The sequence below is a fragment of the Chionomys nivalis genome, chromosome 15 (genome assembly GCF_950005125.1).
Source record: "Chionomys nivalis chromosome 15, mChiNiv1.1, whole genome shotgun sequence".
NCBI classification, from domain to species: Eukaryota; Metazoa; Chordata; class Mammalia; order Rodentia; family Cricetidae; genus Chionomys; species Chionomys nivalis.
The window spans coordinates 28,299,282-28,324,973 of record NC_080100.1 but is presented as its reverse complement, the minus strand read 5'-3'; the positions used below and the strand labels follow the sequence as shown (position 1 = coordinate 28,324,973).

General features: G+C 40.2%; 1 protein-coding gene across 4 annotated transcripts in view; it reads right to left on the bottom strand.

The window, feature by feature from the left end:
- Window positions 1–25,692, bottom strand: part of Nnt (nicotinamide nucleotide transhydrogenase) — an 87,446-nt gene that overhangs the window by 16,294 nt on the left and 45,460 nt on the right. For all 4 annotated transcript variants that reach the window (XM_057789984.1, XM_057789981.1, XM_057789983.1 and 1 more), the window contains exons 12-19: window positions 25,448–25,558; window positions 24,440–24,585; window positions 22,280–22,475; window positions 19,707–19,940; window positions 18,508–18,668; window positions 16,470–16,649; window positions 6,843–7,002; window positions 3,272–3,353 (exon numbers count right to left, since the gene is read on the bottom strand). In XM_057789984.1, the coding sequence (XP_057645967.1) occupies window positions 3,272–3,353; window positions 6,843–7,002; window positions 16,470–16,649; window positions 18,508–18,668; window positions 19,707–19,940; window positions 22,280–22,475; window positions 24,440–24,585; window positions 25,448–25,558 (1,270 nt within the window). The remainder of the gene's footprint in view (window positions 1–3,271; window positions 3,354–6,842; window positions 7,003–16,469; window positions 16,650–18,507; window positions 18,669–19,706; window positions 19,941–22,279; window positions 22,476–24,439; window positions 24,586–25,447; window positions 25,559–25,692) is intronic.

Here is a 25,692-nt window from a genome sequence, read left to right as displayed (position 1 = left end):
GAAGCCAGACAGACTGTATGACAGATGCAGTTTCTCTTGGCACCACGTGGGCGTAACTAATTGATGGCAATCGTATGTCCATATTGGCACGTCTCCACAGGGGATGCGTGTGAATATATCGCCGCCACGTCTGGATGCTCGGCATGTTGGAGTCCTGAGGCACAAAGGTTAAAGCCAGAGGCCCGCAGCTGCACTGTGGGAGCTACAGAGTGATGGAAGGGTTAAATTACCACAAACTGGAAATACAGATTTATTTTATTAAAATACGAGGTAACTGCTGCAGCCACCTCCCATTCGGACAGACATGTGCCTCTCTATTAAAAAAAAAAAAAAAAGCTACAGTGTGTGTGTGTGTGTGTGTACACCTTGTCAATAAAACTTTCATTTCGCCTACAAAAAGATTCTAACACGCACATGTTTACCTGATTTCCTTTAATTAAAGAAAATCCACACAGAAATTAAACTGGAAAAGCCTGGCAGAGCACTGTCACCATGTTTGTAAGAACAATTCCCTTCCGTTTCATTCAAAATACAAACTTCAAAATGTCCTATCCAAAGCCTATGCTGAAAATTCAACAAATAATAGTAAAAAGTACAATATGTCATATGTAACTCCTTTTTCAATATGAAAGGCGGATGAATATAGTCCGGTATTTTTTTCAGTTCCCTTCCGTTTCATTCAAAATACAAACTTCAAAATGTCCTATCCAAAGCCTATGCTGAAAATTCAACAAATAATAGTAAAAAGTACAATATGTCATATGTAACTCCTTTTTCAATATGAAAGGCGGATGAACATAGTCCGGTATTTTTTTAGAACTCACAAACATGAGAAATCAGACTGAGCAGTAATTTTATTCTGGTCCTACATTATGAGTTATCAACAAATTTGATTATTTTTAACAAGGGTTTTCAAAAATTATGCAAGACCATGGGGTGTTTTTAGAAAAAGGTTTCTGTTATATCCACAAGATTGCTTCAGGAAAAGAAAATTGATAGCTGAAAATCCCTTTATGGATGTATAATTAGATCTCTCATGAACCTTAAATAATTACTCTTCCTATGCAGAAACCATTCTATACAGCAGTAGTTCATATATGCCATCATGGATAAAACTCTCATTTTAACCTAATCAAAAACTAAAAGTTCATGTGCCTGATATCATTTCAGACTTGCTCATCTCTCTCATCCATTTCCCTAACTTCTTTCAAGTCACTCAACAATTACGAGGATTTTTCTCAGGGGAGAGAGGTGTGTGCATGTGCACGTGTGTTTGCACGTGCATGTGGTAGTGTGTGTGCACATAGGTCAGAAGTCAAACTCAAGCGTCAGAAACTCACCTCACAGGAACAGGGATTCCCGACTCGGCTAAGCTGGATGGCCGGTGAGCACTAGGGATCCAGCAGTCTCTACCTCCTCAATGCTAGGCTCACAAGCACATGCCACGGGGCCCGCCTTTTTACACAGGTGCTGAAAATCAAACTCAGGTCCTCACGCTAGTGCAACAGGCACTTTGCCCGCTAAGCTACCTCCTCGGTCCTCGGATTATAACTTTCGACTCTGTTCCCACTCCTTTAACACAGAGCTGGTTTGCTAAGCTGTCTTGTTCACCTGGGCTGCTCAGTGAGCACCCCAGAGAAGAATGTCAAATTAAGGACTCCCCTGGCTGGGCTGAGGAGAGCCAAAGCACGAAAGCATCTTCCATGCACTCTTTTATCATGATTGCTACTCACCCCCTAAACATTCACATGGTGATGGGAGGCGTTACTGATATATTAGACTTTTTCACATGTGGGCTGAATAGATAGTAGTTTCTTTTTTAGGAGAATCATACAAGGCTCTTCAACACATCCTTCTCTCTTGCAGGCTTGCAAGTGCGTTTAAATGGCAAGACTACGTAGTTAAAAAAGAAGGTACAGCCTAATAACTGATGTGAAAATAAGAATGAGTAACCAAAACTGAGCTCTTTCTTTATACTTTGATGAAAAACTAATGTCAATGACTTTTCTCATCTTCAATTACTTTAGATTAGCACCAAATATGAAAATTCTCCACGTTATAACAATGCTGGTCCCTTCCATCATAAAATAGCACTTTAACTCTTTCTGTATTTAAAAAACACAACTATAGATTTTAGGAAGTGATGGGGCAGGAGTGATAGAGAAAAGGGTGGAGAAAAAAGGAAAGGAAGAAGTAAAATTCAGCTGACATTAACCAACTAAGTAACCTCTGATCTTATGGTCTATGCCTCTTTTATAATCATAATTATAATGGATAATTATAATTCAAAGAGCAAGATGGAGTCTCCATCCAGTTTGGAACACATATTCTGACAAGTTCTAGGTTGTTCTAGGTCTCCCGTTGGGTTTATTTTCTTATCGTCTGCCCAAAGACAAAAGCGAAAGGTTGACATCTGAAAGGAATTCTCATTAACAGACATTATCAACCCAGTCAACAGACATTAACATCCTACTGAACTAACTTCATGCAATTAATTATCGTGTGTCTCCGATTTATGGTACCAAGTCAATGCAACTGCTAGTGAGCCCACAAAATGAACAGCAGTGCTCCCATGAGGGAAGACCCCCAAGAGTTCACACTGTCTTTGCTAGATGCGAACAATGCCCCTTAATGGGCACTCCGAGAGGAAAGGAACATAAGCACAGCATTCAACAGCCATCGAGTTCTTCATACAAAAGCCCTGGTTTTGTGCTCCTTGAGACCAACAGGGAATGATCTAGGCACGCCAGTCCTCCACTCCTCTGCTTAGCAAGCTCCCAAGAGCATCTGACGCTCACAAGGCAGTTGAGTACAGTTTTCAAAAAGTCCACGGCTTCGGAAGAGCATTGCAACAGTCCTTCCCACCCAAGCAAGAGCTTCAAAGCTAGGTCAGCAATAAGCAGCCTACAGGCTTCTTCAAACAAACAGACAAACCAAAAACCCTCCTTTGGAGGCCTGACATAAAAAAAACACAAATTAGTGCAACTCACACTCTTAGCACAACCTTGCCCCCAATCAAAGCACAAAGAAACACAATTTTTGGCTACTCCCATCCATAAATGTTCTGGAATCTGGAACAATAAAGTTTCTCCTTTTAAAATGAGTCAGCCAGACAGAAGCAGCAAAATCTAAGCAGAGAGGTTTGGTGGCGCTCTGAGGACTTCATCACCTTGGGCTACTTGTCTTAAAAGTCACCTTGAGAAGCAGTCATCTTTTTAAAGAGTCGACTCCCTTTTCTTCACACCCAAATACTTACACACAATGCTCTCACCTGACTTTCTTGCCTTGCTCAGTAAGCATCTTCACCAAATCAGCAATGGGGTACTGGGCTTTGGCTGCGCAGAGGCCATAACCTGCGAGGCAATATTAAGAACAAAAAAGAATGTGGCTTATCTTTGAAATGTTATGGATTAAAACCTCTATCTTGATCAAAATGGATTTCTATGCCAACATAGGCAGTAAACTAGACTAAATGAAAGCATCTTTATTATAAATAAATCTTTTAAAAAAAATTTAAAAATTTCATTAGTGTATACTTTATACTTATATTTTATATTTTATTATTATCCCTTATATGCCTTTTTTGTCTAATGAGAGACAGAAACCCAGTGGGTCCAGACAGGAGGGAAGGCGTAGAACAACTGGTACAAGTAGGGAAAGGGGAAACTAGTCAAGATATGGGGTACGAAAAAAATCTTTTCAGTAAAAGAAATCCAACGTAGGACAGAAAACAAAAATCATGGTCTTATAACATCTAGGGAATCTGTTCAAGAAAATACAGTCATTCATTGTACCTTTCCATAGATTTTCAACAAATATTTAAAGTTATTTCTTAAAGTTTAAGTAAAGCTTATTTATTCAGAAGAAAAATATATAATACTGAATTTGAAACTAATGACCACCTACTCAATCTCCTAATAAGTCTCATGCTACAGAATGACCCTGCTACAATCTATACACACACTAGTCTATGTCCCTGCTGCAATCCATGCACACACTAGTCTATGTCCCCCCTGCTGCAATCCATGCACACACTAGTCTATGTCCTCCTGCTGCAATCCATGTACACACTAGTCTATGTCCCCCCTGTGCAATCCATGCACACACTAGTCTATGTCCCCCCTGTGCAATCCATGCACACACTAGTCTATGTCCCTGCTGCAATCCATGTACACACTAGTCTATGTCCCTGCTGCACTCTATACACACACTAGTCTATGTCCCTGCTGCAATCCATGCACACACTAGTCTATGTCCCTGCTGCAATCCATGCACACACTAGTCTATGCCCACTCTCATATGATTTTAAACTGAGTATGTCTTTAATGACATTGTAGTCCTGTGGATTCTTCCTGGCTTGATTACTATTCTTCCAATGCCTTGACTAGTTTTTCCCCGTTATCCTCCTTAAATATCCAAGTCTTTCCGCGAAGCTTTCAATTTGTCCCTTACCTCAGCTTAAATCCTAACTCACCCAAGGACTTCAGCCATTGTGCTGAGTCCTGTTGGCTCAACCTGCCATTGGAACTCCAGCAGTATCACTGTTCAAACTTAATGTGACGGAGGAGGAGGAGAAGAACTGAAAACCCTTCTCCTCCAAATCTATTCTCATATTCAAATAAATAAAAAATAGTCCTTCCTTCCTGCAGCTTATGTAAGTATAACCAAGAATGTCAGTCAGTCATCTCTCTTTACCTTTAACACTAAGACGAAGCCCATACCACCTAGAGTGACCCATTTCTCTTCCTTCTTTTCTAGCCCTTGTTTCCGATTGCCATCCTTTACTCTCGCTGTCAAGTCTGCCTTCTCCTGCCCACAACACCGTCTACCCTCTAAGGCTCAACACAAATCCTAACTTCCCTTCAACCCTTCTTAGGTCCCTCATGAGAAGAAAGAATTCTACACGGTTCAGTTTCGCCACTGTCCTGACATGCTTGGCTTTATTTATCTCCCCATCCGACTTCCACACTGGGATAGCCAGTGCCGAGAGGGAAGAGCCTATGCCCTCCATGTCTTCATGCCTCTGCACACAAGCACAGCTTCTTCATAGGACACGCCGTTGCCTTTTAGTTAGGACAGTCCACTATGCGGGTGTGTCCCATACATTACAGTGCATTTCCACACACTAACTCAGCTCTGTCACAACCAAAATCCACAACTCAGATGTCTTGAAAAGTAATACATTGCATTTACATTGAAATATCAAATTTGCCTGACATTTGCTATTTTTATCATAGTATGTCTCAACCAGTAAATTGCCCATACATCAAGTCAGTAGTCTTTCTTCATGAAAACCTCCTCTAATGGCATGATAGAGCTAAAATCTTAATCTGACATTCTCTGACAAGCATGAAGAACTGAGCTAAGGCTTACAGGTTAAAAATTGAAACCAAGAGAGAGTAAATGGGTTGGCCTGCATTGTGCAGACTGTTAGAGGCAAAAGTAAGTAAGTACAAAGGTGACATAGTGGGACTCCCATGACAAGTTGCTTCTAGTCTATCACTTCCAGGATGACAGCTCCAAGATGGGCTCTTTCTCCTAAGTCACACTGTCCAACCTGATCAGAAACCACTTATTATACAGTTCAGTTTAGTCATTGTCGTAACACTTGGCATTATTTTTTGCCCAGTGTAATCCTAGCAACGATCTAAACATTTGTCCTCATGCCCACATATGACTGTGGTTCTCATCACTCATCACAGAAACTTCACTTTGCCATAGAAGGAGACCATTGCAGAAAGCCACAAAGATTCGTGATGTAACTTTTAAACAAATCACTTCTGAAAAGAGACTAACGTTTAACTGAGTCTGATGAATGAGCCCGACACTTTCACATGCTATACCTAATGTAATCTTACAGACCCTAACATTGACCAGAAACAGGACTCAACAATAACTTCACATGTGCACGGAGTTCAAAAAGATGGCTACATGCTACATCAATTGATAGAATATTTATATTATTTCTAAATATTAGCCCAAACTGAGAGTTCTCTATATTCTCACTCAATGACCATTAAGTTGCTACAGTTTCCATTATGTTTTCAAAAAGAAGCTTTCTATGGCTACACAGGCCATAGGCCCTAGAAGAAAACCTACTACTATCATGCTGCTAACTGGACATAGAATTAAATTGACTCCTGAAGATTTATTTTTGTTCCTGTAGATCAATGCAGCCCTCAGCTGCGAAGCCTCTCCTTGCACTGTGAAGAACACATCACTCACAGATGGTCAAGGTGCAGAGCGTAAGACTGCAGAATGCTCAGTTAAGTGGGACTTATTTCCTATAGCCACTCTTCCCAAGACTCCTGGGGATCATTGCAGAAGGGACAGGAAGCCTCAGTCAGAGTCGGCAGTGGTGGATGGCTACAAAAGAAACATTCTTTTGTGGGCACAGCCGGACAAGCTGCACACACAAATTCACAGTGGTTGTCACAGCACTGCGAATGCCTATGAGAATCCAATCCAGACCACATCCCAACATGAAGATGGGAGCTGAGCGTGAAAGCAATGGAGTTATTGGCAGCTGGTAGTTGCGAAAGATAGGACTCCTGGGGAGTTAGCCATGCTCCAGAGGAAGACCACACATCCACTTACTTATAACTTGGGCAACACAAATGGCTCTTAATTACATAAGAGAAAAACAAAACAAAGCAAAACACAAAGTTGGGTGAGTAGAGAAGGAAGATGGATCTGGGACGAGATGGGGATGAATGTGCTCAAACTGGTGAGAAAGTCTCAAAGAACTAATACAATTTTTAATGAGGTTTCAATTTCTCTTTTCCATATTACTCAATGTAATCAATTGCAACACCCATGCAGCATAAATTTTACTTTTTTACCTGGAGTAATAACAATGCTATTAGCTTCCCGGATCATCTCAACTGCATTGTCTAGGTTGATTTCTGTATGTGTACCAGTAATTTCCATCGGTTTTCCACCAGCTGTTGAAGATGTACCATAGCCTCCAAGAATCACATTAGCCAGGGAGCGATTCATTGCCTACAGGGCAAAATCAGTCACCTATGAGAGTTTGGCTATTCTTTCAGAATACCATGAAGTTTATGTACGTGAAATTCAACATCATTTTAAAGAAATGTATTCAATTATTTAAATTTAAATATTAAATATTTAAATTCAATTATTAAAATTAAAAAATTTTAGCCAGACTGGCTTCTAAAATTAGTTCAAAACTTAAATAACAGAGACATCTGAGAACCATATCAATTTTCAAACCAGGTCAATTGCATGCTAATATGCTTTCAAAAATGTTAAACAAATATTTTAATGAAAATTAAGTGCAAAATATAAAAATTAATGAAAATTTTAGATGTGCTATTATCATCTAGACACTGAATAAGCAATTTCTCTCTCCATATTTAAATGTACTTCACCGGAGTGAAAGAGAACCAGAGATATTTATTAGTAAGAAGAAAAATCTCCACAAAATGACCTCATCTCTGTCTTCAGTAGATTCTGCTACTGCATACAAGCTGTCAGAAGACAACCAGAAGGAATTCCAATGGTAATGACACATTTCGTTAAAACTCCACAGTCCTTTGCACTCAAGGGTGAAAACGTGGGCATGGACACTCTCGTTTCCAAACCTATTACAGCTCATGGAATCCTGTACCTGGTCATGATAAAGCAGATGACCCACCATTCTACGTGCTCCTAAAGGCTCCGCCTACAAAGTGGTGGATCAGCAGGTGGTTTGCTTTCAGTTTGGGCCCACCCTTTTCACTACTAAGATAACAGAGAACGGCATCTCTTATTCCAGGTGTGCTCACTTATAAGCATCCAAGAACGACCCTTACAAATGCCCCAACTGAACCATAAGATAATAACAGGTCTAGTTTTGTGAAGAACAGCTGGAGGGGAGGTGGTAAAAGGAGAGAAACTAAATGTTTTAGGGAAGAAAACACATTTTAAGAATTCAAATGACTTCCTGTTTTAGTTAGGGTTCTGTTGCTGCCATAAAACACTCATGACTAAAAGCAGCTTGGGGAGGAAAGGGTTTGTTTTGCTTACACGTCCACGTCACAGTCCATCTCTGAGGGAGTTCAGGCCAGGAACTCAGGCCAGGACTGCTTTCTTATGGCACCCAGGACCACCAGCCCTGGGGTGGCACCACCCCTAGTGAGCTGGGCCTTCCCACACCAATCATCAATCAAGAACAACGCACCACAGGTTTGCCCACTGACTAATCTGGCGGGGGCATTCTCTCAATTGAGATTTCCTCTTTCAAAATGACTCTTGCTTATATCAAGTTAACACAAAACTAGCCAGCACACACACTATTCGTGAATCAAAGTGTTTTACATGGGGAGAAAAAAACTCAAAAACCATTTAAAACCTACTTCAGTGGTTGTAGTTCATCCACTATATCACTTAAAAGCTTACAGCTATTAATCTATTACTTTGTCTCAATGGCAATACTCTATTTAAAAAGTTAAAAAAAAAAAGTATTTAGAAATCTTCAATAATACCACATCAGAAAAAAATTTAGGCCTTCCATACAACAATAACTAGGCCAGGGACAACCTTACAGAGACAGTTATACAGCCAGGGAGGTCTAGCAATACGAAAGAGTGGAGAAGGAATGTGGAAAAGAGCCACACTTTAATAAATAACGTAAATTTCAAAGATGATGGATAAGGGGATAAGAGAAAGTTTGATGTTTTGAATTAACATCCTAATCCCAGCCTGGCAGGAAGTTTATAAACTCCTGAATTAAAGCTGAAATAGTCATAACTGGGACTCCCCAAACATTCAATTTTTGCTGTCTATAAATCTTTCCCAGTTTTGATTATAACATTCAGAGATTCAATTATCGAAAACTATGTTACTAAACTCTTGCCATTAAAAATTAATTTTTAAAATCTATTTTGGGGGCCTGAGAGAAGGCTCTGGGTTAAGAGTGGTTGCTGAGCAAGCATGAAGACAGGAGTTTAGATCCTAGTTACCACACTCACCGCCTACCCCAAAAGCTGGGCACGGTCCCACATACAACAGCAATTTCAGCACTGAGAAGCAACCCTGAGGTGGGCTGCTAGCCTAGGCAAAACCGTGAGCTCCAGTCTCAGTGTGAAATCCAACCTGAAAGGCTCAAGGCAGATGATGAGAAAGGAAGACCCTCAGCGCCCCCTCTGCTCTCCATCCATCCAGGCCTATGTGACCCAACACACACACATGTGCATAGACATACATGCATACACCTCATTCATGCACACACAAAACAGAACTATTTAGACATCGAGGTTCCTGTTAGAGAGAACTTTTCTCCAATGGACAATGAGTCTTCATCAATTTACGACCGCGCCAACAGATCACAGAAGCACATGGCGTTGAGAGAGATGGGTGAGGACAGGAGCCTACCATTCTGCCGTGGCCTAAGAAGAAGCATTGTTTCTCCTATGAAACGGACCGAGAGAGGAGGAAAGAATCTCTGAGGACATTTAATGAAAGTGCACTCACTCACTTGGAATGGAGAAAAAATAGTGGCTGAACAATCAAGGTCTACTCGTTAAACGCATAAGCAAAATTATATCACCATTATGTGAATTCCATGTGGTCTCTTAAAAATTACATTACTTTTCATCTCTTAATTTACCATTGCAACATCGTGTTCACAACAAATGTTTAGGGTTTACAGCTTTGTGTTGCTCTTTTTTTCCTCCCTTATTTTATTTGCTTCCTTAAGTGATTCATGAGACCATCCTGTGGCCATTTATTCACAGATTGAGGGGTTCTCAGATTCCAAGACCAAGAAAGAAAAAAAAAATTGCCACACTGTCCGAGTCTGTTCCTTTTGAGCTAATTAGTCCTATAATGAAGGCTGTGTTCTCCATTAAAGAGATCATTAACTCACATAATTCCAGCTACACTGAAAGAAATTCATCTGAAGACAAAAGAAAGGTCATAAAATAGCCAAAAACCGAAGCAATAGCATATATACCATTCAGTACTGTCTCTCGTCTCAATGTTCTGTAGATACTGATTAGTCAATCACAAAGAAAAAAATAAAATAAAATTCTCTTTGGCTTGACTTTTGACTTCCTTCATTCTGTTCTATTTTCATTTAAAAAGAAAGAGAGTTTTTGTTTGTTTGGTTGGTTGGTTGGTTTTTGTCTGAAAAAAAAATGCTTTTCCAGTTTGTTAAGAGTTCCATCTCCCAGGTGATATTATAAACAGAGGGACTATGGAATCATAAAGAGGTTGATTATTATAGCATGGCATAAAGCAAATCATGTATATGAGTTTGCTGTTTGGACAATGTCAATGTCTTTTCAGTTTTTATTATATGGTTTGTTGTGTAACCACAGCACTGGGTTCAGAGGCTACCCAGAGGAATTCATTGTCAGAAGAAAAATGTGATTTTCGAGATTGTCAGTTAGTCACTTGGGGAGCATTCCTTTTGTTCCCACATAATAAAACCACCCTGCTTTGGTTTGGACTGACATCTTTGCTTCAGTAAACACTACAGAAGGTCAATGCACTGGTACCATATAGACTCCAATAGCATCTGCTAGTATACCCATAGATGGCACCAAAATAATAGATAAACTAACAAAACAGCTCTTTAATGCCCTTTAACAAATCCGGGACACTAGAAGGAAAATGACAGCTACAAGAGAAATTTAGGGAGAATAAAAAAAATCTACTTTTAATGCCTTAAGATATGGCAGACTTGTTTTCAATTTGTTTTTTATTTATTTCTCACTGGGCTGTCATTGTGTCTGGGAGTGCAGGGAGCAGTGGAAGTGCACAATGCCCATCACCAATAAGAGCTTGGGCTGTGAAGGTTCCCTGGATCCTCTCATCAGTAGCAGAAGCCAACAAAAAGGCCCCACGCCCTCGGGCCATTTCTCTGTACTGATGCATAGAGGAACACCGCAACCATAACAAAGTTCGAGACATTTCGTACTACGAGTTTGGATATATAATGATAGAGCCATATTTACATACTAATGTGTAGATGCATAAAATGTATTTGTTATAAAATTAAATATTAGAATAACATAATACATTAAAAAGAGGATGAGCATGAACACGACGATCTGGAATTAGAATATCAAATGTTAATAGTTAAATGATGAATAGGATTTATGTCATTTTATTTTCCCTTAACCTTTTCTACCCAACCAAATTCCCTATATTTTGTACTTCTATAACCTTCTCTCTGAAACAGGATCTTCACAGGTACAAACTGACCTTGAGGTCTCCATGGAATCCCCAGCTGCCTGCAAAACTCAATGATCTTCCTACTTCGGCTTCTCAAATGTGTGCTGCTATGCTTCTCTCGTAGGAGGTTTTTTGGATTTTGTTGGTTTGTTCTTAAACTGTGTAGCCTTGGCTGGCTTAGTACTCACTATATAGACCACAGTAGCCAAAACTCACAGAAATCTACCTGCCTCTGCCTCCCGTGTGCTGAGATCAAAGGCGTGCCCTACCACACCTGGCCTTGGAGTAGTCTTTTTAATTAAGGCTTTAGCTGTCCTTAAATCCAGATGAAAACACACACACACAATTATTATTAATAATAATATTAATCTGATCTCGTATATTTTTGATACCAGAAAGCTATAAGAACATATTAGTATAAGATCTCAAAACATCAAACGTTTTTTTATCCCCTTATCCATCATCTTTGAAATTTCCGTTATTTATTAAAGTGTGGCTCTTTTCCACATTCCTTCTCTGCTCTTTCGTATTGCTAGACCTCCCTGGATGTCTCTGTAAGGTTGTCCCTGGCCTAGTTATTGTTGTATTGTTGTATGGACAACGCTGGACTTTTTTTTTCTGATGTGGTTTCATTGAAAATTTTAAATTCTTTTATTAACTTTTTATATAGGGCTCTGTCTTTCAAAAAAGTAATAGACGGCTGGGCGGTGGTGGCGCACGCCTTTAATCCCAGCACTCAGGAGGCAGAGGCAGGCGGATCTCTGTGAGTTCGAGACCAGCCTGGTCTACAAGAGCTAGTTCCAGGACAGGCTCCAAAACCACAGAGAAACCCTGTCTCGGAAAACCAAAAAAAGAAAAAAGTAATAGATTAATAACTGTAAGCTTTTAAGTGCTGTAATGAATTGACTACAACCATTAGAATAGATTTTAAATGGCTTTTGAGGTTTTTTTCTCCCCATGAAGTATTCATCACACAAAACGCTTTGATTCATAGGGTGTGTGCTGATTAGTTTTGTGTTAGCTTGATTTAAGCAAGAGTCATTTTGAAAGAGGGAATCTTGATTGAGAGAATGCCCCCACGAGACTGGTCAGTGGTGCATTTTTTTTTTTTTTTGATGATGATGATGATGATGACAATTGGTGTGGGAGGGCCCAGCTCACTCTGGGTGGTGCTACCCTAGGGCTGGTGGTCCTGGGCGCCATAACAAAGCAGACTGAGCAAGCCATCAGGAGCAAGCCAGTAAGTAGTTTCCCTCCATGGCCTCTGCATCAGCTCCTGCCCTGAGTTCCTGTCCTGAACTCCCTCAGAGATGGACTGTGACGTGGACGTGTAAGCAAAACAAACCCTTTCCTCCCCAAGCTGCTTTTAGTCATGGGTGTTTTATGGCAGCAACAGAACCCTAACTAAAACAGGAGGTTATTTGAATTCTTAAAATGTGTTTCCTTCCCTAAAACATTTAGTTTCTCTTCTTTTACCACCTCCCCTCCAGCTGTTCTTCACAAAACCAGAACACTTCATGTCTTAGGGTCCAACTGAGGCAGTGAAAAGAGAAAAGGTACAAGGACTAGAAAAACATCCAAAGCGTGAAAGGACACAACAAAGGGAGAAAGAGGAGATCATTTCCCACGAGCACACAGAAGAGCCTGTGTGTGACCGGCACCTTTTCCTGGATTACCATAGTTACTACATCCGAGTTACTGGGGAAGTTACTGTACAACTGTGACCATAAAGCAAAGAGACTGGACAGGGAGGAGAAGGCAAGAAGTAAGTGACACAGTTTAGAAACTTGGGGAATAAACTGCTAAAATAATGATAACCATAATAACAATAATAATCTAAAGAAAACAATGAGAGAAACACGGGTGAAAACGGGAAGGGTACTCAGGATACCCTCTCAAGAGCTTCCTTTAAGTCCTTCCCCCATCCTCCTGTACTGAAAGGCCACTAGCACTGACAGAATTCACGTCTTTTGTCAGGCGCGGTGACACATGCCTATAATCCCAGCACTCAGGAGACTGATGCAGGTGGATCCTAACTTGAGGCAGTCTTAGCTGTGTGGTAATATTCTGTCTAAAACAATCAGGAAAAAAAAGATAAAATAACTCAAATCTTGCAATTTGATTTCTCGTTTTTCTGACAAATGGCCTTTAAAGTAATTGTGAAGATCTGCTGCCCCCTGCTGTTCACTTGAATTTTCCAACTGAAACACAGTAAGACAGTTTAGAAGCCCACTTTTGAAGGAAACTCTATTTCTAAAGAACTAAATGCAACTTTCCCTTATAGGTACTTGTAACTAAAACACCACAGAGCCTGGAAGTTAAGTTCTCAACAGGATATAAAATTTCCACATCCCAAATCTTCCAAACTACTTGGGAACTGCTACAAGCATAATAGTCAGGCTGCCTTAAACCTGTCTGCCGAGCCCTGTGTTTTACAAGATGAGCAAAAACACAAAAATACTTTTATTACAAAAAGGTAACTTCAGTATTTTAATTAAGCTGATATTTCTCAAGGCAAGTAATGCTGAAATGTTAAAATGAAGGTATTCTGTAACCCGATGTAACCAAAAAAGCAACATAAGTGTAGCTCTCACCTTGCACCCCAAAAGCTCTTTTGTGTAACACATGGAGACGATTACAGAGATCCACAAGTAGCCGAGACACAGAGACTAAGTGACGGAGGGGTGCCCAACCCCAAATGATATGTGTAGTGCAGACAGCACACCTAAGACTCAGGGAAACAGAGGAGGAGGAGACGGAAACATTGTAACAGCCAGAGGATGGCACTTGAGAATGACATTGGAAGAGGATGGGCCCGCTGCTGGACAGTCCCCTAGACGTGACAAGAGGAAGCCACCTGTGAGAGCTCAGAGAGACGGTCTCCTGAACAAGACTGGCATAATAACATCACAAGTTGAGAGCCAATGTGGCTGGGGGAAGTTCCACAAGCTCCCGCCCTCGGTGGAGAGCTACAGGGAGTCAATGGCTACTGAGAAAGAGCGAATCCAGTTCCTCCAAGGAATCCTAAGTGCAACACTAAGGAGACTCAGTATGCTAGCTATACATATGCATACCTACACTACAGAAGAAAAGATCTGAAGTTGGGGGGAGGGCATGGGAGAAGTTGGAGAGGGGACGGAACTGTGAGAGTGACATAGATATAGTGTTCATGTATAAAATTCTCAAAAATAGTAAATTTTAAAAAAATAAGCGGCTGGAGTAATGGCTTAGCAGTTAAGGGCACTGGTTGCTCTTCCAGAGGGACCCAGATTTGAGTCCAAGCACATGGCTTACAACCATGTCACTTCAATTCCAGCCCTTGTCTGGCCTCTGCAGGTACCAGACATGAAAGTGGCACACTGACATACGTGCAGACAAAACACCCACAGCACATAAATAATCTTTTTTGTTAAAATTTAATTAAGCCAGAGGTATAAAATTGTCCTAAATATATTATTAAGGTGATACACATTAAGGTTATCTGTAAACCCAAGATGTCTTTGTAAGCCTTGGGGTAGGTTTTTTTAAATGATCTTTCTTTTAATGATGTATTTATTTTTATTTTATGTGCATTAATATGTTGCCTGCATGTATGTCTGTGTGAGAGTGTCAGATCCCCTGGATACGGAGTTAGGGTCTACTATAAGCTGCCATGTGGGTGCTGGGAATTGAACCCAGGAAGGGACCTTTTTTTTAATTTAAATATTTAGAATTATACCTTACATAGACTTGGTATAGATATAGACATTGAAAAAAAATACAAGTTTGGTGTTTTTTTTTTAAAGCTTGTTTGTTATAAAGCAATGCAAATGGGCTTCAACAGCAATCCAAAACTATTCTGTAGAAAATAATAACTATAATTTAAGCAAGTTATTTCTTGTCAAATTTATAGTTAACTATAAAAAGATACCTTTTACTATCAAGGAGAGAATTAATTGGGAAAAAGAGGAAGGTGGGAAGTATTTATGTAGCTACTTTTCTGTTCTGGTTTCTTTAAAAAAAAATCACATTGACCATAAACCTTCATGATAAGCATTTTAATAGATAACCAGGAGGAGCGTGGTCAGAACAAGCTGTCTAGAAACATGTGAAATTTAAAAAAAAAAAAAAAAAAAAAAAAGTCTCTAACAGTGAGTACATTATTTCTAAGAACTGTGTCTTGGGAGTGAAAATGATTGGATGTGTGAGGGAGTCATGAAGCCCCACCCCTAGCTGAGGAACTCAGGGCCTCAGGGGGGAAATGTGGTCCCAGAGAGTCTACCCATGCTCTGGCATGTTATCCTACACCATGTATATTAAGAGGATTTGGTCACAAGAGGGAAAAAAGCATATGAAGTTCAGAAGGAACAGTGGTTGGAGGTGAGGGGGACATGAAGGGGAGAAGGAAAAGGGGGATGGATTATTGTTTCATTTTGAGACAAGGTCTCACTGTATAACCCTGGCCAGACCGGTCTCAAAGTGAGATCTGCCTACCTCTGCCTTCTCCCAAGAAGTTGGATTAAAGGCATATGTTACCATACCCAAAAGGGGGGTTGGATTTGACCAAAACACAGAGAGATAGGGAGATAAAGGAGAGATAGGTAGACAGACAGACAGACAGACAGACAGATAGATGAAATTTTCAAACAATAAAACACATGAAAGATGTCAAAGATGTACTACATAAATAAAAATCAAATAACCTAAGTTGTGAAGGAAGTACTGGAGAAAATTTAATTAACTTTGTATGACCATATGATAAATTACTATAAAGCCCCTTAAATATATTTTAAAGGCATCTTTCGTGATTAAAAAGGCAAGTCTAGGTAGCTTGTAACATTTTAAAACTTAAGTGAAAGCTAGGCACAGCGTGTTATCACAAATTCCTGCAATCCTTGCACTTGGGAGACTGAGGCAGGAGGATCTCAAGCTCAAGGCCAGCCAGGGCTCTGTACCAGGAACCTGTCTACAGAGGGAAAAAGAGAATTGAAAAATACAATAAGGTCAGACGAGTGAATACACAATACTATACAAACAAAAAGAATGGTAAAAATAACCAAAAGTAAATATTATGTATTTCCCTCCAGGCAGAGAAAAGTATTCAAAGGGTTTGACTTTAAGTTTTCCTAAGTCTTTGTAGTTGAATATCTTTAAATCAGTCTCAGAAATTTGCTCTGAAAATCTTCATATTTCTGCTGAAAATAATTAAAACCAATAGATTTATTTTTACTGTAAACAGAATAAGGGTCAAGCACATCCATGCCTCCGGGAGATCATTTCCATCCTCTTCCACATGCGTCTCTTACCACACACATGATGTATGACAAGATGGCACCAGAGGAGCCGATAAGCGCTCCCACGATGGTCAGCAGGTTGTTGTTGAGCAGGAAGCCCTCGGCACACAAGGCCCAGCCTGAGTAGCTGTTCAGCACGGTGATGACAACAGGCATGTCAGCGCCCCCAATAGCGGCTGTCAGCGTCACACCCTAGCGAGAAAACCAAAGCAAAGTCCCAAGTGAATGTACACAATCAATTCTCTAACATTCAACATTTTCGTAATCACTCCAATTGTCTAACTAACACATTTCCGAAGAAGTTCTGCTTCTGGTGATGGCCAAGTCTGCCATATGACCAACTCTCTCATAGACATAGCAACCATGAACATCTGTCACCACCACCCCCAAACTCCCCACACAGAAGTAGTGATAAAAATTGGCAGAAACTGGAAAGGAGTCTCCACTAGGGAAAATTAAATGATACCAGGTTCATGTCCCAGCTCTTGACAGGTTTCAGACACTGTCAGAATATGAAACTTCAGTCTAACCAAATTAGCTGCCCCAAAACAAAAGTAATACAAAAAAAATGTAAATTAAATTGTGAGTAGTTATTGATAACTCTACATGAATACAACAGAATCCAATGTGTCTAAAAAAATCATTAACAATGTTCATGATGCAATTCAAAGTTATTAAATACAAGAAAGCAAAAGGCCTAGGGGGAGCAGACTTTTTACTATTCATTCCATAAACCCCTCCATTTTTGTGTTTTGTTTCTATGAGGATATATAAGCCAAAGGCAATTGAAAATATCCTTTGTGCTATGGGGACATTTTCATACTGGCAATAAGTTCCTCTCAAATATATTCATCATTTCTCAAAAATAGCAATTCTTTAAAATTTTAATTTCTATATTATAGGTTTGATGACAGGAACTTTTGAAAACTTGTGCTTGAGGGGCTGGAGAGATGACTCGGCAGTTAAGAGCATTGCATGCTCTTCCAAAGGACCCGAGTTCGATTCCCAGCAACCACATGGTGGCTCACAACCATCTGTAATGAAGTCTGGTGCCCTCTTCTAGCAGGCATATATGCAAACAGAATATTGTATCCATAATAAATAAATAAATATAAAAAAAGAAAACTTGTGCTTGATTAAATTAAAAATATAAGAACTATTTGATTTTATTTAAAATAAAACAAAAAATCACCACCAGATAAGACAGAAGAAAACTGGATTTTGAAAGACACAAAGACAGAATTTCAAGTCCCTTTTCTTGTTCTAAAGTGTGTGTGCCGATCCATGCCCTAACTCTATGATCACTCGTGAAAAAGTCCCATTTGTACACCACGGCGCTCGTGTTTCTGAATCACAGAGTCGGTATTTAATAAGAAATCACAAGACAGCCTTACTAGGTGCTATGAATATTTTCTCAACTTATAACGTAAAGGCCATCTACAAAGTATAGCCAGACTAGAGGAATTTGAAAGAATCTCATGTAATAGCATCCTCTACTAATAAAATGCCAAACTGTAACAAAGACAGAATCTCTGTTTATCTCAATACATTAGATGCAAAAAACACACAAGAAAGGGAGAGAAAACGCATGGACGGATGAACTCTGCCAGTGAATACACTGGATTTATTAACTGTAACTCAACATACATAATTATTGGATCCCACATCACATCTTCCAGGGAACGTGAGAGCAACTTACAAGCTGTGGCCGCCTTACACACATTATACAAACTCGGAAGCACTATTTGTAAAACTTGTGATATGGTAGGTGTTAAAACAGAGTTGAAGTCCTTGGCTTTTAAAATTCCCGTTCACCAGCACAGCACAACGAAAATTTCAGAGCACTAAAGGTGTCGGATGTGACAACTTCAAATTGCCAGTAAAGGGAACATAATTTTCTTCTCATACTTTTAAAACTTTCTATATTCTAAAATGACGGGCATGAACTATTAGGGGATCTTGAAGAGACGGAAACGTGATCAGATTGTGGTCTAACAATATATCCCTGACTCTCCTCCAAGTATTTGCTTCTCCATCTCCAGCAACTTACCATGATAGTAGAAAGGGCAGACACGGAGCCCAGACAGGTAATGCCAGTGGTAAAGCTGGGGTCGGCCATAAATGGGATGAGTCCACCCGCACTAGCAGCCAGCAAGCCTGCATTGAGCGCGTGCCTTCCAGGGAGCAGCAGAGGAGCTGACTTCAGAATACCTGGGCCGAAGCAGAGGTTACTAAGAACCCAGAGTGTGCCGTGGGAAACCCCATACGTCACTTAATCCTAAGTTACCAAAACTTAATATCAGAATAATAATGTAGTACTTCAGACATCACTTTATAGCACCAGATATGAAACATAAGACATGTTAAAAGCTCTACATGTAACACACATTAGCAGAGACAAGAAAATATGTTTCAACTTAACTGTTCGTTTCCCTATTTTGACAACATAATTTCTTTACTCTGTCATGGAATCTTAAAAATTGATTTTTTTCCTGTATGACCAACACAGAAGTTATTAAGTGTGGTTTTGTTTACTTACAACTCCAATACGGAGTTCTGGAACATTAGCATGTCCAACGCTATCAACTGGGCCCAAGGGAGAAGAACCCCGTTAGCTATTTCTAAAGAAAAAGCCTGAGACAAGAATGGGCGAGACTTGAAGTTCATTTGTGATTTTTTTTTTAAGTTTCATGGAAGTTTCCCCATTTAATAACTTTATTATTCAGAGGCAAAAACCATATTTTTACATCACAAACGACTTTCTCCAGGGACTTGTTTGTGACCGCGCTGCACAGAGGCTCTCTGGATTTTTCCTTCTGCTTCCATTTTCGTGATTCAACATCGCAATAGTAAAATTTGCCTTGGCAGAGTGCTTAAGACGTGTTGTTTTTCAGAATGAGTTCCATTAACCAAACTTACTGGATAATAAGAATCTCTCTACTCTAGGAAACACAAGTTCATTTCTGCAGAAAATATATAGACATCCCTAAGCAAAGGCCAGAGAGGTGCTATTTTGATCATATGTATTAAGAAATATCCCTTAGTGTCTACAAACATCTGTGTACTAATTTCTACTATTAGCTGTGTGCAAAAGAAGTGGCTCTATGAAAGCTTAGAGCTCCTAAGAATTAAAATGTATTATCTTTTTGAGGGAAAATCTTTTACATGTGTCTGAGCGCTATACAAACTCACGGACACCCTGGCCCTAAATGATGAATATTTACCTCAAAGTTATGTCAAATCACTTACCCTGTAATTTTCCATAGGCAATAAGAGACCCACTGAACGTGACTCCACCGATGTAAGTGCCAAGGTAGGCCACAATCTTGGTGAAATTTGATGTTGCGTCCATTGCAAAATGTGGATATTCTACAATGTACTCAGCCATACAAGTAAGCACTGCTGCCAAGCCCACTAAACTGTGGAAAGCAGCGACCAGCTGAGGCAAGTCGGAAATCTGGATGCGCTTCGCAATCGCCAAGCCTGTCGGGACACCAAAGCCAGGGAGGAATTTAAATCTGACAGACATTCGGAGAACGGCAACCTGAAGGACGGGGTTTGGCATCACGGTGGCAGATGAGCGTTTCCTGGTTCTTAGCATGGACTAAGTGTAGAGGAAAACCACCGCTGTCTACACATCATGTCAAAATACCTCCTTATTTCACCTCGCCTAACCAATATCAAATAACAGTGTCAACTCTGCTCCTCGCAAACTCAAAAGACTGCCCTGGACGAAAGCTTGTGAGGTCACATGAAGCTCCAGTGAAGTCCCCCTAGGGTCTCCCACCGAGTGAATATTCCAGGCTCTCTCCTCTACAGGCAATGCCTACGCCTGCGCATATAATTAACAGATGGAATTTTGAAGAAAGAAAATTAAGCTTGGGTGTTCGGGTAAGTGGAACTAAGGCCAAAACTGAAGAAAAACTCTGGGTAATAAACCCTCTAGTTATGAAGGATTTTCACAGCTGCAGGAGGTAAACAGAAGTAGTGGGATCGGGATACTTGCTTAAGGTCATCTGTAAGCAGTTTACTACCATGAGCCTACAGTGCAACCATTTTCCTTCTTTATTGGCACAAAAGGACCAGCTTTCCTGAGGAAGTATGGAAGGCAACCTAAAGCTAATGCTCTGCTGGCAAAGATTGACCAGACAGCTCACAAGAAGGGGAGGATGCACGTACGAGATTATATAAAGGTAAGTGCACAACCTTCAAGTAATAAAATATGCAAGTGTGTGTGTGTGTGTGTGTGTGTGTGTGTGTGTGTGTCTATCTGTGTGTTCTGTGTAGGGACTTAGCTGTGTGTTCTGTGTAGGGAGAGCATCGGATACCCTGGACCTGGAGTTACAGATCGTTGTGAGGTGCTTAACATGGGTGCTGGGAGTGAACTGAGGTCCTCTGGAAGAGCAGCATCTTGACCACTGCAGTGGCTCTGATGCCCCAGCATATGCAGCCTTCTTTATCCCAAGTTCTAAAGTTATTGACTTTCATAGTATGACTGCCTTGATTCTGCCAAGCTCTTATACCTGTAGCAAACCTAGAATTTTCAACTCATAAGCACACTTCCCACATACATATCAAAACATTTTCTTTACATTTAAAAGAGTAATTCTAGAAAAACTTCTGTTTGGGGTATGAAACATAAGATGCAAGAGAAAACTTTGCTCCTGTAACAAACACGTGGGAGACTTCTTCACTAAAGATGGTAACAGTTATCAAACACAGAAAGAATATTTGCTTATTCTTGTGCTAATCACAATGTAAACGCCATAGTCACATTTTAAACTTAAGTTATATTAAATTTTTCTATCATTTTGTTAGGTCTGGACAAAAAACAATGGATTTGTATTTTGTCAATACTTTCGCCAAGTATAATTTTAACCTGCCAATGCCATGTCATCAAACAGGAAATGGGGAAGAAATTATAACAGCCTGCTGTTACATAGTGTCTCTACTGTAAGCCAACATAAATAACCTCAAGAGCATCATTAAAAAGTCTAGTACATCAATTACAAAGGGGTATACTGTATTAGTGGTACCTTTGTTTCTGAAGTATTTTAAGTTTATTTTATTTTTTACTTATTTTTTCTTTATGTATATGAGTGTTTTACCTGCATGTATGTCTATACATTGTGTGAGTGCCTAGTACCTTTGGAGGGCAGATGAGGTAGCTGGTTCCCTGAAACTGTTGTTAAAGATGGCTGTGAGCCACCATGTGGATGCTGGGAACTGAACCCAGTTCTCTGGGAGAACAGCTGGTGCTCTTAACCACTGAGCTGTCTCTCCAGCCCCTATTTAATTTTTAATAATGGCTTTATTTTAAAAACCAGTTCACAAAATTCTGAAAATCTGACAAGAGTTCCAGCATACTACTAGAGAAAATTAAAACAGTGGTTGTTCTCCCATTCACGTGTTATTTGAGTGTTCAGCATTTATGAACAGAGTCTACTGCTGTCTATAATCAGCAGAACAAAAGATGAGCCTACATACATAAGAGTCCCAATTCCCCCATCCTGTAAGCAGTAGGTGGACATAGTCAGTAAGGGAAAATAAGAACTCCATACCACATGGGATAGTTTTTAATCCCACTCTTTAGCTCAGTTGGGACACTTTCCCATGTTTTAAAACATCGGTATTTGAATAAAAATTTGAATAAAAATAAGCTATGTGGTATTTATCCAAGAAGCAATCTTCCTAACCCATGCAGTCTTCAAAACATATTCCCAATATTAAAGAGTTTTTAATTTTAAATCTCTGAGTCTAACTTTCTTCAGCTATAAGAAGGACGTGAATGCATCTCAAAGCAGATGTCCCCCAGCGCTTACCTATGGTACCACCCATGGCCATCGCGCCAGACATCTGAGCTAACAGTTGTGGATCTGGCTTCAGACCTCCAAGTGTGGCTGCCAGGCCTCCTGCAACCCCAATCATGCCCAAAGCATTGCCAAGTCGAGCTGTCCCCTGAGTGGAGAGGCCGCCCAGGGCGCCAACACAGCACAGGCCTGAGCCCAGGTACATGATCTGATCAGAGGAAAGAAAAGAGGTTATTAAAAACTTCAGTCTGTCGGCACAGCGAAGACCTCTCTTGTGGAAGGTGATTCTCTAAAATGTAAATTCAGACAGTCAACAGTAGATATGAACTCTTCTGTTAGCACTTCAAAATATTTTTCCTATCCAGTAGGAATGTAAATACACTACATACTTTAAATTATAATTATACCATATATACAAGTTGGATTTGATAGTATACACAAATATACAAAAGCACCTGAACTTAAATGGGGTTGTTAGATTTTAAAACACTAAAAGTGTTTAAATGCTACAAAATAGCCAATCCATGTCATTGTACCATGAGCTATGCCTTAATTATATATACAGTAACATTCTCATGACAGCCACGGGAGAAGAGAACCATTACCCTCACTTTATAAAGGGGGAAGAAAAGCTTCTGGGGTTTACATGATTTATCCATGGGAAGAGCAGTAAGCAGCAAGTTTAGACTTCAGACTTGAGTCTCTCAACTCCCTAATTCAACTCTGCTAAAAAAAAAAAAAAAAAACTTTTCATTCTGGCAACACTGTGTATTGGGAGCACTGAAGAAATGAAGAAACCAAAAAGGGAGACGTGATTTTTCTGCTGTCAGAAAAGTTACAATCCAGTGGTGTTCACTGGAAAGAAACATAAAATATGTAAACTCACAGAAAAGCCTCAGTTTGTTTTACATTACACCTAGGAACTTTCTGGGAACACATCTCATTATTCTTTTCTTACTAGACAACATAAAACTCTGTGTGTGTGAGCGTGCACACACGCCTGTGTGCGTGTTTGCTTGTGTGCGTAGGTCAGAGGACAATGTGTCCGTAGGTCAGAGGACAATGTGTCCTTTCTCATGTGCCTTTCCACCTTGTTCTTTGAAACAGGGCTTCTCACTTTCCTGGAGTTCACTGGGGAATCTATTCCTCCCAGGATCTGCCTGTCTCCCCCTCTGCAGTGCTAAGATCACAAGCATGTACAGTACCACGCTTTTCCACACAGGTTTTGGGGGTCAAACTCACGTCTTCGTACTTGTACAACAAGCACTTCACCAGCCACGCCTCCACCCCAGCCCTCCAACAGTGGTTCTCAGTGTGCTGGTCACAATGCCCTGGGGTTGAATGGTCCTTTCACGGGGGTCCCCAACACCATTGAAACAATTCATAGCTACCAAAAAATACAGTTATGAAGTAGCAACGAAAATCGTCTTATAGTTGGGGGGTCACCACAACATGAGGAATTGTATGAAAGGGTCGCAGCATTAGGAAGGTTGAGCATCACGACCCTACAACATAACAAAATTAAATTCTAGGGGTCTGGAGTGGTGACTCAGTGATTAAGAGCACTGGCGGCGCTTACAGAGGACCTGGGATCGATTCCTAGCACCCACACAGTGGCTTTAAAGCAGTCTGTAATTCTAACAAAAGTGGCTCCAGCCCCTTCTTCTGACCTCTTGGGGCACCAGGAATGCATGTGCAGAAACATGTATGCAAGTAAAATACACACAAAATAATAATTAAAGGACAAAATGCATCTTAAAAGAATGTTTAATTACTATATTTTTTTAAATGCATTGTATAATGTCTTTTGTCATAAACATTTCTCGTTATAAAAACTGTGATGTATTTGTGGAGGAGAGAAGTGCAAACATTTCCAGACTGACCACTGGTCACTTCACTGTACCCTCACAACAGTCCACAGGCTCACGAGGAAAGTACAACTGCCTTCTCAGCAGTTTCTACACGTGAAACCTTAAAACGAGTAAGTCAGCCCACACCAACTCCTGGTCCTCAGGAGATCAGAATGGTCTGTTGGAACAGGGCATTTCCAGGTCACACCTGTATCTGCTGACAGAGCTGAATGTTCTCAATAGTGTAAATTCTGTAAGCGAAATAGTCATAGAAGGGAGAATGATATGGTGGTAAAAACGAAAGCACTCGAAGGTCTCTTACCTCTTCAATGTTATAACCACTGTAGAGGGCAGCTAAATATCCACCCACGAAAGTGCCACCAGGGAGGAGATACAGGTAATTATATTCTGGAGGATCCGTGGGTCGCTTGAACATGTCCAGCATTCTCTGAGTCACCAGAAAGCCACCTTACCGAATTAAGAGGAAGAAAAAACGGCAAGAGGTATCACATACAACAGCATGACCCTTTTTCATATGCTAGAATATCTTTATTAAACATATCTGTATTGCCAGCTATCACAGAGTGACAACTATTATTCCAAGTAATATTTTTTGACCCTCAAAAAACAAAGTCATTCTATTATTAAAACCAGTTCCCTTAAGGTGGGTGAAGAATAGGGAACCCTCAATCCAGTTAAGAAGAAAACTCGCTGTCAACGCAGGGCCAACTGTTTCCACATGACTAGAAGCAAATGGCCATTTAAAACCTTGAAAATACAAAGGAGCAAAGTCAGTGTTTTTCTCTGATAGGGTACTCTGCTTGTCAAATGATAAAGGGGAAAATACTGCATCAAAAGACTCCAGGTTTCTTGGACAGAATAAGGAATTCTTAGCTCTAAAACAGCATCAAATGAGTGTCATACATGAGTGGTGTGCTAGCCTTTCAGTTTTCAGGAACAAACAAAGTCGTGATAAGGCAAAAGACTAAAATCCTATCTGCAGTTGTACTTATTCAGAGATGTCACGGTGATAGCAGAAGTCAACATAATGCAAAGCTATGCATTCCACAGTTTTCCCGTTAGCTTCTAGCACGACATCCTTACGTGGCTGAAGGTATGGATGGATTGGTTCTTTATCAGTGTAGTTTCTAACCATTACAGAGAGGCAAAATATTTTACCTTCCTTCCAAAGGAACATTTGTGGCCTGAGAAGCCATCTTTAAAGGTAAAGTCAAATGCTTAAATTCAGAAAGTCTATTTTACATGGCTTGGTATTTGCTTCCTATGTCACCCAAAACAGCCAGCCTGGACTCTTTCTTCTTCCTCCTACCTGCAATGTTGACTGACGATATGAATGTAGCAAGAGCAGCAAGACCCTGAGAAGTCGTGGAAGGATAAAAATGTCCTCCCATCAATGCCAAACCACCGACCGCAGTCAAACCTAGAAAGAAAATATCAACATGGTGAATAAGTACAGGAACCTCTCCACATTCAATGGAATAACTGAAATGCTTGTCATATCAGAATCCTATCAAAAGACAAGACAGTCTTCTTACATCTTCATTAAAATGATAA